The sequence below is a fragment of the Calypte anna genome, chromosome 18, assembly GCF_003957555.1.
Source record: "Calypte anna isolate BGI_N300 chromosome 18, bCalAnn1_v1.p, whole genome shotgun sequence".
Taxonomy (NCBI): domain Eukaryota; kingdom Metazoa; phylum Chordata; class Aves; order Apodiformes; family Trochilidae; genus Calypte; species Calypte anna.
Genome location: NC_044263.1, coordinates 410,094 through 424,119, shown reverse-complemented (window position 1 = coordinate 424,119; position 14,026 = coordinate 410,094). Strand labels below are relative to the sequence as shown.

The following is a 14,026-nucleotide window of genomic DNA, read 5'->3' as shown; positions in this document are numbered from 1 at the left end:
ACCCCCTCCGCAGCATCTCCCCTCAGGGACAGCAGTGAGACTAAACCTATCGGACCAGAGCTACTGAGCAAGAGGGTGTGGGGGCAAACGCCTCTGGCCTGGTGGAGCGGCGGTGTCATGGTGAGGAACCGGCCCAGCTGCTCCTGCCCCACTGAGCTGCAGCACCGGTGAGCAGCCACAGGCAGCATGGTCCCAGCACAGCACCTTATCCCGAGCTGGGCTCAGGCCCAGCCCCAGGGTGAGGGGGATTGGGTAGTGCTGGTAATCCTGCAGCACCCGAAGGATTACTGCTCGCTCTGGTATATGGGGGATTAAGGGATTTCTCTAAGCGGGGCTGATGCAGCCTCCAGCAAAGCAGCTTGTGCTGGGGGACTTGCTGTCTGGGGTGGGATGGCCAGTGCCTGGACACGAGCGGGCTGCACAGGGTGTGGGAGGACCCCACTGGAGGGTGGGGTGTCAGGTCCCCTGGCAGGCTGCAGGTCCCCCCAGAGAGATGGCTTTGGGCTCAGCAGGGTTCAGGCAGCACCACATGGGGCAGAGGCAGTGAGCCGGTTCTCCTGAGTTGTTTGTGAGCAGAGAATGATGTGCCACCTTGCTGATACTCAGCAGTTATGGAGCGGGGACACAGCAGTGCCCATGTGTCTCCAGGAGGCTGTTGCAGCCCATCTGGGCACTGGGCTGTTGTGGTGTGGTCCCTGGGCCCCCCCTTTCTGGCAGACAAAGGGCTAGAGCTATGGTTAACATAACCCCAGGGTGTTTATAAACACCCCACCTGGCCCGGGCAGGGTACAAGGATTGAATTGGGTGTCCAGGTCGCTCTGCATGGGAGATGTGCCTGTCCCTTCTTCAGGTCATCTGGATTACCCATGGGTGCCCTTGTCACAGGGGTTTCTACAGATGCTGGCAGAGACCTTGGGCAAGCACTTGCCTCACTATGTGTCTGGCTCCATCCTCACCCGCCCTTATGCCTCCCAGTGATGTAGCAACCACTGCTACAGCCCCTGGGAATGGGGAAGTGGTGTCCAAACCCCGTCAGTCACATCAGTGGAGGGTGCCAGGCTGCCCTCACAGCTCCAGGAGCTGCCCTCCTCTGCCCACCCTCCTGCCTGCAGCAGTCCTGGGACCCGGGGTCCCCTTCTTGTCCCTCACCACCTTGCCTCTAAGGGCACTTTGCTCCCGGGGTGCCCTTCCTCACTGCTTGCCCAGGTCCGGTTTCTCCTGGCTCATCACATCCCAGTCCTTGCCGGTGTGGGCGAGCAGAGGTTGCTGGCTCCGGGCAGCCCAGAGCCGGCAGCGGGGCCGTCCGCAGGACGCTGCCTCCTGCCCCGACAGGCTCTGTGGGGTTTGTTACTCACGGCCGTGCCCCGTGCTGGGGGATGGCTCCTGCTTGAAGGGAAAGAGCTGTCGGTCCGGTTTGGGTTCGTGCGGCGCCTGTGGGTCTGGGGGACACCAGGTGCAGTGGGGCTGGGCGGTGGGAGGGCTGCATTTCCCCCCCAGCAGTCCCCAAGACCAGGATCCTGGGGCAGGGCCCCCCCAGTTGCCGCTGCGGGAGGCAGCTCCGTGCCGCCGGGACATGCCCAGAGCTCCGCGGGCCTGCCCGTGCACGGCGTGGGGCAGGCTCAGCCTGTCGGGGCTGTGCCGGGATCGACGCCCGGGCCCTGTGCCTCACAAGCGGGGGCCGCGGCTGCACCCCCTGCTCCCCACGCCTCCCCGGAGCCGTCTCGTCTCTCCGTGCACCTTCCTTCCTTCCTTCCTTCGTGCAGCGCTGGTTGCTACGCGACCGCCAGCTCCCGATGCTTAACGCTTTAATACGGAGGGATAAAACCGCTCTAAAAATACCCCCCTGCCGCCCCCCCGCGGGGCAAGGGGGCTGTGGGGGGCAGATGGCTCAGGGAAGGGGGGGCTGCCAGGGACTTCCCAAACTCCCCGTCCTCTAAGTGGCTTTGAGCCGCCGGCCGGAGCGCCGGGAGCGGAGCGGGCTGGTGTGCGGGAGCGGCGAGGATTGGCTGGGGCTGGTGCGTGGGCTCCTGCAGCTGGAGCTGCCCTGCCAGAGCCGCCTTCCCCGGCTCCAGACAGAGTGGGGACTCCTCCAGCTCCCCTGCCTGCACCCTGCCCGCGGGGCCCGGCACCGGGGAGCCTGCCGCCGAGCCCCACGGTGCCTGCCAGATTTCTGCCTGCTCCCGCCTGCCCCACCGGAGCTGGTGGCGTCTGTCACAGGACCTCCGCAGCATGGGGACAGTCAGCGAGCTCTGTGCCTCCAGTTTCCAGGCCTTCCTCTGCCCCTCGGTGGCCGCCAAGGCAGGTAGGCACTTCCTGCCCTCCCCTCTGCCCTCCGTGGGGTTCCTGTCCCCACAGCAGACATGGCGGTGCCTGGAGCTCCGGCTCCATATGGCTCCTGCCAGCAGCGGCACAGACGGTCCTTGCCGCCTCCTTCCCCCACGCACCTCCAGCTATAGGCTGCGGGTGCTTAGCGCCGGCAGAATGGCCGAGCACTGGGCTGCCTCACATGCCATGGCCCTGTGCCGGTGCCAGGATGGGATGGTGATGCCATGGGGCACAAAGGTGAGACCTGCTCTGGTCAGCTCCTTGGCTCTGGGCTCTGCTCCACCTCGGGCCTGGCAAATGGTGTGGAGACCGGGCATGGTGCCTGCCAGACGGTGCTTCCAGCACCTGCTTGGTATGTGTGGCCATGGCTGGATTGGTGCTTGCCCAGCTGCACTGTGGGCTGGAGCTTTGTCCTTGGGGTGGAGGAACACGGAGCCACAGGGGAATGAGGCAATGGCTGTGGACATGGGTTCCCTGTCAGGCTCGCTGAGCAGGGGTGATGATTAGGGCTGTGCCAAAGCAGGACAAAGGCCCTGTCAGGACAAAGGTCCTGGCTGGCTCTGAGCACTTGGCCCAGCCACCTGGGAGGTTCTTGTCTGGAGCCGCCTGTCCCCAACCCCTTCTCCTGCCACTCCTCCTTGGGGAAGGGCAGGGCTGACGCAACCCAGGATGCTCTGGCAGCGCAGTGAAAACAGGATGTGGTGCACTGAGATGGGCAGGAAGCTTCTGGGGGCCCCATGGGTCCCTGGGTGCAGGATATGGAGGGAGGGGGTAGCAGCATCCTGGACTTGACCCATGATCTGCCCAAAGGCGGTGCCCCTGCCCCCCGGCACGGTTAGGTGCAGGTGTGGCACAGCCAGTGGGAGGGCTGTGGGCAGCTGAGGCGAGGCCCCCACAGCCCTCCCTCCCCTCTCCAGAGATGGCATTCTGGTGCTGTGTCTTCATCTCATGCTGACGAGCAGGATTTAGCTGAGTCAAGGCAGCTGAGGCTCACGCCGCCTCCCCAGGATGAGGACATGCTGGGAGTTTGCTTGTGCTGCAGGTGCAGCCCCACAGCCCCCAGACCCTGCTATGCAGTAGTCCTGTACAGAGCAGTGGGATGAGACAGTGGGGAGTAACTTGCCAGGGGGACCAGCATGGCTCTGGCCCTGCTCCTGATCTCCATTCTGATCCCATCTGGCCCCATGAGCTGCCATGGGCTTGGAGATCAGCAGGCACCGGTAGTGCCCACAGCCCTCCCAGTCCTGCCCAGGGCCTGCTCTGCTGGCCACCTCCTGGTGCCACCTGGCTGGGGCCCCAACACATAACTTCACCAACCCAGGGGTGGAGGATGAGGAGCAGGGCCCTGGCTCCCCAGTTCCCCCCAGGCTGTGAGCAGAGGAGTTGGGGCTCCAGCAGCCCTGGCCATGCCAAAGCAGGAACAGGGTTTTGGTGGTGCCAGCTCCTGGTGAGGCCAGGGTGATGCCCAGGCTGCCCTGGAGCTCACTGGCCTGGCATGGCCCTGAGTCACCCCAGGAAGCACCAGGGTGGGCAAGTGTCCACACCCCGAAACAGCAGCACCTCTCTGGAGCTGTTGGCAGCATGGGCAGGGCTGGTGGGGGTGGCTGGCCAGGATGGGCCTGAGGATGGAGGGCAGCAGTGAGGCTGGTGGGGTCAGGGTGAAGGGGTGAGCAGTGTGTCACCTGTGGGGTAGCAGGGAGCTGGGGGAGAGTGTGGTCCCTGTATGTGATGGGGGGCTTTGCTGTGGGGGGGAAGCTGCTGCCTCTAACCCTGCCCCTGGCTGCTGCAGGTACTGGGCAGCCTGGAGCCTGGGACAGAGGGACAAATACTGCCAGTGTCCCTTGTCCTGCTGCAGTGTGCAGGGTCCTCGGGCTTGGCTGTCAGCAGTAGGAGCCACAGGAGCCCCCCGGGGCTGGGGCAGCACTGCTGTCCCCTGGGTTGCTGCAGCCTGAGGTGAGGGCTCATTGGGCCCACAGAACCATCAGGCTCTGCTCGGCACTGCGGCGTGGGAGCCGGTGCAGAGCAGGGGAAGGGTTCACACCCTTTTCCTTCCCCAGAAAAGCTCTTGCGTCTGGGGTTTCTCTTCCTCTGGCTGCTGCTGACACGGCTGGGCCAGTGTCACGAGTGCTTGTCTTCACAGGCAGGGAGGACCTTCCTGGGCTCCGGTACAGACCCACTGGAACCCTCTGCTCTGCAGTCCCTCATTCTGTGAAGCATCTGCCCTGCTGGGAGCCCTGCCTGGGGTCTGCCAGGACCCCTGCCCGCTCCCAAAGCTGCTCCCAATGTCTTTGTAGGCTCCAGCCCCCTGCCCTTTCTTTGCAGCAGGTCCAACCCTGGCAGTGAATTTCCCCTCCCCTGCAGCCATGGCTGGGCAGGAGGATTCTGCAGCACTGTGCTGCTCAGGGGTTGAGGTGTTTTGTCCCTGGCATTGCACTGGTGATGGAGCTGGGTCCTCCTGCAGCAAGCCAGGGCTCAACGGGTGACTTGGGTGCCTGCTGGAGCCGCTCTGGGGTGTGCAAGGGGGGTGGGGCGTATTGATAAGGCCAAGCCTCGGGGATTTTGACTGTAAATAACTTTTAATCTGGTGCCACGAGGTGGGTTGTCTGGTTCATGGTTCCTAGCGTCAGAGGCTGAAAGTATTGGGAAGTGTTGCCGTGGCCTCTGGAGGGGTGGTGTCGCAAGAAGAGGCTGCCGCCGACCTTGGCAGTGGGGGATTTTTGGGAAGGAGGAAGTTTGTCAGAGAGCCCCAGTGGGGCCAGGGAAGTGCTGAGTTTAGAGATTCAGTTTGCGTGGCCACAGTCACACCAGGGGCAAGCACGGCTCCCATGGAGCAGGCAGCGGGTTGGGGAGGAACGAAGCGCAGCTGAGGATGGTGCCGGTCCAGTGGCTCACGGTGTCCCTGGGCGGGGGGCAAATGGCCATGCTGGAGATGCTCTGGTGAGTCCAGGTTACGGCCTGGAGACCACGGCAGCACGTGAGGCCTATGCAGAACGTAGCCGTGATGTGTGGGGACGAGGAGGGTGGTGGCAGCTCCGCCACCAGGCACCCCTGGCAGGGGCGGCGGGTGCTGCCGCTGCCTCCCTTGGGGACAGTGCTGGGACGGATGGTGCTGTGGTGTTCTCACCGGTGACCTTGGCGTGGCGTGTGAGGGAGCGACCTGTGGGCAGGGGCTGGGAGCACCACTGGACAAAAGGGTGACCTTGGGCTGAGATGGAACGGGAATGGGAACTGCGTGGCTGCGGAGCAGGAGGTCACACGCTGGGGAGTGTTAGGAATGTCTTGGGAGCTGTGGGGCTCCAGAGCGAGGGGAACTTGTGGGGCCCTGGGCTTGAGCTTCAAGGATGGTGTTGGGGATGATGGAGTGCCTGTCTCCTGTGGGTGACAGGAGTGCAGATGTCACGCTGTGCAGGTGAGGTTTGTCCCGAGTGTGTGCCAGCTCTGGGCCCTGGCTCAGAAGGACATCACAGAGGGGGTTGTGAGGACAACCAGGAGCTGGTTTCCTCCAGGGCTGGCACAGCACAGCAGAGCTCCGTGGACTCCAGGTCCATGCAGAGCCCACCCAGCCATGGAGGGACCAGACAGGGACCAACACCAGCCTGCCTGAGGCACAGCAGAGTTAAACGGGACTTGGCAGGCCTGGGCCAGTGGAGAGGAGGAATGCTGGAGCTGGTCCAGGGGCTGCGCTGGTCCTCGCTGCCGCCACCCTGGGCTGAATCAGCAGGAGCTGTCGGCGCCCCGCTCCCCCGCTGCAGCCACTGCCTGGGGGGTTGGTGCCCTGGCACTTGCATTCCTCACATGCTGTTGGTGGCACTTGGCCGGGGGCACTGCTCACCAGCCTGGCTCCTCTGGGCACCCAGCTCTGTGTCCCAGCTCCTGACAGTCCCCAGGCTGCCAGCTGGGAGCCTGGCAGGGATGATGCCCAAGGCCACATGTACTGACCTGACCGTGTCTCTGCTCAGTGCCCAGTGACCTGACGCCGGAGGAGTGCCAGGAGCTGGAGAACATCCGGCGCCGCAAGCAGGAGCTGCTGGCTGACATACAGGTGTGATGCTGAGGGCCACTGGCCTTCATTGTCCCCCTGTCCTGGATATGGCAGGGGACAATCTCCCTGCCCACATCACTGAGTGGGCAGTGATGCAGCCCCATCCGGGGTCCCTCAACACAGTGCTGGAAGAGGGGGATAGCCCGGGTTAGGCAGGGGGTCCCAGCAGGGGGCATGGCCCTGGGCCATCAGCAGTGGCTTTGCCACAGAGCTCTGGCCACGCTTGTGCTGGTTCCTGGGGCCCAGGCCACTGTGGGGTGTGTCTGACACAGGCAGGACCATGTCTGGGCCAGGTTGCAGCACCAGCGAGTTCAGTGCTCATCTGGGACACTCGTCAGTCACATCCCTGATTAAGGCAGCAGAGGCTAATTACAGCCATATGCTGGTCATGATCTAAGGGGATTAGGGGGTAATTTTGTTAACCTCTGAATCTCTTCCTTCCTGCACACGGGGAGTGTGGTGATGCTGCAGGGGGATTAGCAGTGGGGTGCAGCCACCCTCTGTGCCACTGCCCCCTAGAGCTGGTTCAGCCCCAGGGCAGCACCCGGGGTGGGAAAGAAGGAGTGGCCGCCCCAGGGGGAATGGCACCAGGGGTCATTGGACCCTTTGTGGTCAGGGCTGGGGGCTTGGGAGGGAGGAACCCCCTGTCTCAGAGTCCTCTCTCCTTTCAGCGTCTGAAAGATGAGATAGCAGAAGTGACGAATGAGATCGAGAACCTTGGTTCCACAGAGGAGAGGTGAGTGCTGCTGTCACCCCAGGCCCTGCCCTGAGCCCCCTCCCTGGAGAAAGGCTGCAGGTGGGAGCCGTGAGAACCCAAAAGCTGCAGCCCCTGTGGGTGTTGATGGTTTTCCCAGGCACTCTGAATTCCTTGAGCAGTAGCAGGTTCCTGGTGTGAACTGCTGCCCCAAGGGTCCTGTTTTTCCAAGCCTCAGCCCCTCTGTCTGGCCGCAGCAACAGCCCAGAGTTTGTTATTCTGAACTGGCGCAGGCAGTGCCAGCCTGGGATTAGGGGGTCCCAGCAGCTGATGGGAGCTGACTCCCAGCATCATTTCCAGTCAGCCAGTGGGGCATGAAGTCTGTCATCCTCACGCTGGCCCAGCTGGGGCCTGAAGGCTGCTCTTCCCAGAGCACCCAGTTTGCCCTGGCCTCCCCCCTTGCAGTGTTGACCTCCCCTTCTGCACAGGGTGACCCCGGCAGGCTGCCCGCAGCCACCCGCCATGGGGCAATGTGCCAGCTGCACCCTCTGCAGGTTCAGTGCAGGGGGCCTGGACGAGTCCAAGCTGCTGGTCTCCATTTGGTCCCTCCTGGGTGCTCAGAGCTGCTTTGTGTCTCACAGGAAAAACATGCAGAGGAATAAGCAGGTCGCGATGGGCAGGAAGAAGTTCAACATGGATCCTAAGAAGGTAACATGGGGTGGCCCAGGCAGAGACCGGGGCAGCAGGCTCCTGGCAGAGCTGCATTCAGGGGGCATTTGTCAGCACTTCTGGGGTCATGCTGGGCTCTGCCACCCTGCTGTCAGGCTCCTGGCTGCCTACCAGGGCCTGGGCAGAGTCAGCAGCCAGGGCAGGGGCTGCGGGGGCAGTGGGCAGGCGGGTGGGGTCAGCAGCAAAGCCAGAGCTGCCCCTTGCAACCCTCCAGGGCATCCAGTTCCTGATTGAGAACGACCTGCTGAAGAACACGTGTGAGGACATCGCCCCAGTTCCTGTACAAGGGAGAGGGCCTCAACAAGACAGCCATCGGTGACTACTTGGGCGAGAGGTACGCTGGCCTGGGTGGGCTCAGGTCATCCCCTGAGGGATGCAGTGCTGTAGCTCTTTGAGCTCCCAGAACAGCTCTGTGGGGCACATGGGGTGCCAGGCCAGTGGGGCTGTTCAGTCCGTGGCTGGTACTTGACAGGGGCCGCTGTGTGCAAAGCAGCCCAGGGCTCCAGCCCAGGGGTAGCTGCAAGTTTCCCTCTACAAGCAATCAGAGTCTGGAGCAGGGCAGGAGGTGTGGGGCTGCTCGGCAGTCACAGGACTTGCTGATCATGCATCCCTCGTGCTTTGGCTTTGTTCCCACAGGGACGAGTTCAACATCCAAGTCCTGCATGCCTTCGTGGAGCTGCACGAGTTCACTGACCTCAACCTGGTGCAGGCCCTGCGGTGAGCCCGGGGGGCTGGGAGCTGGCTCCTGTCCGTGGGGACAGGCGGGGGTCTGGCGGGGGCTGCAGTCACCCCAGGGGGGCTGGAGGATGCATGGAGCAGTGCAAGGCCTTGCTCTTTGCAGGCAGTTCCTGTGGAGCTTCCGTCTGCCTGGGGAGGCACAGAAGATCGACCGGATGATGGAGGCCTTCGCCCAGCGGTACTGCCAGTGCAACCCCGGCGTCTTCCAGTCCACAGGTGAGCACCGGCCCTGGCCCCTCTCCCCAGCCCTCTTGCCTCATCCCTGACTTCCCCTCTGCTCCTGCAGACACCTGCTACGTGCTCTCCTTTGCTATCATCATGCTGAACACCAGCCTGCACAACCCCAATGTCAAGGACAAGCCCACAGCAGAGCGCTTCATCGCCATGAACCGCGGCATCAACGATGGGGGGGATCTGCCCGAGGAGCTGCTACGGGTGAGCACCGCGGGGCTGGGCCGTGGATCCGGTCCCATGGCAGGGCTCCTGGGTGGAGCAGAGCTGACACTGTGTATCGTTCAACCAGAATCTCTATGAGAGCATCAAGAACGAACCCTTCAAAATCCCCGAGGACGATGGCAATGACCTCACACACACATTCTTCAACCCCGACCGGGAGGGCTGGCTCCTGAAGCTAGGTGAGTGCTGGCCACCTGGGGAGGAGCTGGGTTGTGGGTGCAAGTACCTCGCCTGCTGGTCTGCTCCTTGAAGCGTGGCCCTGTGGAGGGGCAGGAGCCTGCAGACAAGGGCACTGCCCCCATGGGGAAGGTGTCCATACATCCAGCAGTTCTCCATCTTCCCTGGGCTGGGTGGCAGGAGTGAACCTGGAGCTCACAAGGCTCTGCAGTGCAGCCAGGTGGGCATCCCAGGGGACTATGCCTCTCGGCTGGACGAGCCCCAGAGTGCAGAGCTGGTACAGGGGTTGGAGCACAGAGAGCATGAGGCCCTTCTTGTCACCGAGACACAGCAGGGCCTTGTTGGAGCAGGTCCCCAGGAGCGAGCGGCAAGCTGCCCCAGGCTGCGTGCATCCCCCCTTCATGCCACAGCCCAGTCCCTGCCTCACCCCCCACAGCATCATCACCTCCCCATCCTGGCTCCACATGCAGGCAGCGTGCATGGCATCCCCGCTGCACCGCCCGGCTCCAGCCAGGAGCCCCCCGCACCCTGGCTCCTGTGGCTTCTCCTCTCAGCAGCTCTGGGGAATCCTTTGCCCGGGTTAAATGAGGGGGAACAGCAGGGTGATGGCAGGAGCAGGGTCTGGTGGGGGCCTGTCCCCGGGGCTCTTGTGGGGGTCTGCTCTCTGTCCTCTCACCAAAGGGTTTTTCTGCCGTTTGCCACCCCCTCGGCATGGCAGAGGGGTCTCATTCCCCCCACTGTGCTGTGACCAGTGCAGAGCCTGGTTCTGGCATTGAGTAATCTGTCCCCTGTCTCAGGGGCAGGGGGAGTTGGGGGACAGCCCCAGACCTGCCTCTCCTGACCCTGAGTGAGCCCAGCACCCAGCAGGTCATACCTGCCAACTACTCGGGGCAGGGAGGGACCCCCCAGGGAGGCCATGGTGGGGGGTAGGCAAGTCTTGTGCTTCCCCAGCCAAGGAGATCCATCCCACAGAGCCACAGTGAGCCAGGGCAGGTTGCCCCCATGGCGGTGCTGCCAGCCCAGCCCCTCACAGCTTCCCTGCTGCAGCCCTGCCCCACTGACCCACGCGGGGCGAGGGGGGTTCTTTGGGGGTTTCCTCTTTTTATTTTTATTTTTTCCTTTTTTTTTTTTTTTTTTTTAATTTTCTTTTCTCCCTCATTTTGTATGTTTCCATGATTTTGGCTCTTCCTTTCCTTGCCCCCAACTCCAGGAGGTATGTACCCCTCTCCCTGCTGTGCTCACGCCGCTGGGGCTTTGTTTGTTTCCTTTTCGTTTTTAATTGCTGGTGATTAGTCTCATTGCTGCTGCTGCTAACCACCTGCACTGCCCCGGGGACCTTGCCTGCCCAGGGAACAGCCCCGATCCCAGCACCCCCAGGGCAGAGGTGTTAGGTACCAGCCCTGCCAAAGCCAAATGCTCCCCGAGACCTGCCGGCCCCCTCTGCTGCCCTGGTGCACCCATGGCCCAGGGACAGAGGGATGAGGCCACAGCCGCTGGGCCACCTGCCAGTCTGTGCTTCACCATGTTCTCAGGTAGCTCAGCCAAGCCATAGAGGGTCTATTTGAGGTGTCTTCAGGAGGGACCCCAGCCCATGCACAGGGGGTGGGGGGTGCTGAGTGCCTGGAGCTGGATGGGAGCAGGCAGGAGATGTCTGTGTGGTGTCCTGTGCTATGCTGGGTAGCTCATGACAATCCCATGGAGCCCCAACCGTGGCTCCAGCACCTGCAGCCCCAAGGAGCTGGGGGTGTCAGCGCTCACCCCAGGACTGCACTGGCCCTTGGTCCTGTGTGGCTCTGCAGACCCAAAACTTTTGGCTCGTTCTGCACTCCCTGTGCCACATCTCCCTGCCCTGGCATGTGGCCTTTTAGCCACCCACAGCCCTGGGGGAGGAGGTGGCCCTGGGGAGTGCCAGAAAGGGATAAGCCCTGGGTTTTGGGGTGGGCTTGGCTGGAGGGAGGCTGAGGAGCTTTTTGGAGGAAGTGCTGGCCCTAGCCTGGCTCTGGGCAGGGACTGGGGTGTGCAGACAGCTGGCATGGGGGCAGATGGGCACAGCCCCTGGTACACACCATGTATCCTCATGTCCATGCCAGCCCAGGCAGCTCAGCCTGGGTGCTCATCCCACACTGGCACTTCCAGCACCTCTGCCATAACTGCAGCACACCAGTACAGTGGATGGGGAGCTGAGCCTGGGGGTGAGTGGTCCCTGAGCCCAGAGAGCAGCTTCTCTCTGTGGGGGCAGTTATGATGCTCCTTCCAACCAAAAGTCTGTGAGCCATGGTCCTGGGCTTGAGCCTTGCCCCATCACTGGGCTGTGCTGACCAGGATGCAGCAGGACCATGGCTGTTGTGAGGAGCAAATCCCCACATCCCCCTAGGAGCTGCCTGGCTGCAGCATCCTCCAGCCACACTAAATCCATGTTTTGGTTGGGAAGGGGTGCAGCGCTCCTGGCCTGGCACCCCTGGCACCTTCCACCTCCATCTTCATCCGTCTGCTTCCCGCTGCTGCTCGCGCCCTGCCTGGTGCGTGCTGCCTGCTGCTGCCCACCCCCTGCCTGGCTCTGCTTGTGCCCGGTGCCGGTGCTGCTGTCTTTGTGTCCGTCTGGGCTCCAGCTCTGCCATAGCCTCCATGTGCCGTGTGCTCTGGCTCTGCTGCACTGGGGCTGTGCCCAACCTGTCCCTCTCTGCTCCCAGGAGGCAGGGTGAAGACGTGGAAGCGACGCTGGTTCATCCTGACTGACAACTGCCTTTACTACTTCGAGTACACGACGGTGAGTGGCCTTTGCTCAGGGTGCATGGAGCTGCAGCAGGGAGGGGGCTGGATCCAGCCTGGCACAGACTGGGCACAGCATCCCGGAGCAGGGCTGGCACCCTGCCTACTGTCATGCTGGGGTGCTGGTGGCTGTGGGCCCAGGCAGCACCAGTCTGCACAGAGGGGTGTTGCCAGAATCCAGCCCTGCCTGGAGGGACACGGGGGGGGTGGTTCAGAGGGGTCCAGCCTGCAGCTAAAACCTCTTCTTTTCCTCACCAGGATAAAGAGCCCCGTGGCATCATCCCCCTGGAGAACCTGAGCATCCGTGAGGTAGAGGACTCCAAGAAGCCTGTGAGTGCTCTATCCCTGCCTGCTATGTGTGGGGTGGGGAACCTGCAGCCTCGCTGCTCTGCCTTGTCCCACCCAGCCTGGAGTCCCCTTTGGAGGTGGGGCCTGCTTCTGAAGGGTCTCCTCTCTCCCAGAACTGCTTCGAGCTCTACATCCCTGACAACAAGGACCAGGTGATCAAGGCCTGCAAGACAGAGGCGGATGGGCGGGTGGTGGAGGGGAACCACACAGTGTACCGCATCTCAGCCCCCACACCCGAGGAGAAGGAGGAGTGGATCAAGTGCATCAAGTGAGTTCTGGGAGGAGCAGGTGGCAGGATGCTGGGCAGAGGGGGTGTGGAACTGGGCAGGGGTGCGGTGGGGACCTGTCCTACTGTGCTTAAGGCGGGCAATGCTTCCCAGGGCACCCTGCAATGATAGGGGGAAGCAGGCTTTCTCAGGGGCATAGAGGGAGCTGCCTGAAGCCCTGCTAGGCAGGACAGACCCCCCTACAGCAGGTTTTGCCTGGCTGTGAGACTAACCTGAGCCCTTGTTTCCTCCACCAGGGCAGCCATCAGCCGGGACCCTTTCTATGAGATGCTGGCTGCCAGGAAGAAGAAGGTGTCCTCCACCAAGAGACACTAGCTGGGTCTGCTGGCCCTGGGGGCTGGCATGACCCCAACAGCCCCAGTACCTCCCCTCTGGGAGGACTGCAGGGCTGGGGCTGCATTGCTGCCTACCCCAGGGGACCAGGACTCAGCTTCAGCTTCGCAGTTTCTTCACCTTGGGGGGAGGGAGGGAGCACAGGCATTGTGGTGGCTCTGTGCCCCTGTCACTGCCTCATCTCCAGGACAGTGTGGAGCTGGGACACAGACACCCTTGTGTGCACGGAGCCTTGTCCTGCCCCGGGCTTGGCTGCAGGATGGGTAGTGTGCATGCCCTTCACCCCTCCCTGGGCACCATGGAGACACCATCATTGCCCTGATCCCACGCACAGGCATGCAGCGTCTGTGTCTCTCCCCAGCACCCGTGTCCTGGAGCACTTGGGTGTCCTGTCAAGAAGGTGGATGGCTGGTGGGTATCGACTGGAGGTTTTGGGGTGCTGCAGGCATCAGTGTGAGGGGTGACAGCTCCAGAGGGAGCCCGTGGGGACAGGACTCTGTGATTCTGTGACTCCTGGCCCTCGTTGTAGCGGGCCTGGATCTGTCCTGGGTGTCCCCATGCTGCTGCCTTGGGCCTTCCCCTGTGGGCGCAGGAAGCTGTCACTGTCACAGTGGTGCCACATGGGGGATGGACATGTCCTTGCCCAGCCATGGGGTGCTAGAGCTCGGATGAGGACCCCAGTCCAGCAGCAGCAGGTGGCATTGCCCCTGTCATGTCCCTTCAGTGCTATCCCTGTGGTGAGGGGCAGGGGAGAGTTGTTCCCCTGGTGGCTGGTAGGATGTGCCCAGGGACAGCTGCTCCTGAGGGGTTCAGCTGGGCCAGGGGCTGCAGCCCCCTTGCCTCTGCCTTGCAAACACCTGTGTCTTGTCCTGTTCCCCGAGCACCATGGACAGTCTAGAGAGAGGCACCTGGATCAGTATTAGTCTATTTATCAGAGATGTAAATACTCCTGTATAGTTTTCTCCTTTTAGATTATTTTGTATGTTGGGTTGTTCTGTGCAGAGGCCTCTCTGGAGGGCGGGGGTGGCAGGATTTTTTATTCTAACCTTTTTGTTTCGTTTTGTTTGGTTTGCCACGGCCCTTGTAATCTAGTGCTGAGGATCTGCAGCAAATAAACACTGAACTGCG

General features: G+C 62.5%; 1 protein-coding gene across 1 annotated transcript; it reads left to right on the top strand.

The window, feature by feature from the left end:
* The first annotated feature begins 2,062 nt into the window (after positions 1–2,062).
* CYTH1 (cytohesin 1) lies at positions 2,063–14,026 on the top strand. Its single transcript, XM_030461910.1, is given in 14 exon segments — positions 2,063–2,302; positions 6,285–6,367; positions 7,039–7,103; positions 7,703–7,769; positions 8,005–8,061; positions 8,063–8,124; positions 8,427–8,507; positions 8,632–8,744; positions 8,815–8,963; positions 9,052–9,163; positions 11,852–11,928; positions 12,189–12,260; positions 12,392–12,546; positions 12,802–14,026. Coding segments are annotated over 14 exon segments (1,245 nt in total). The 5' UTR covers positions 2,063–2,229; the 3' UTR covers positions 12,881–14,026.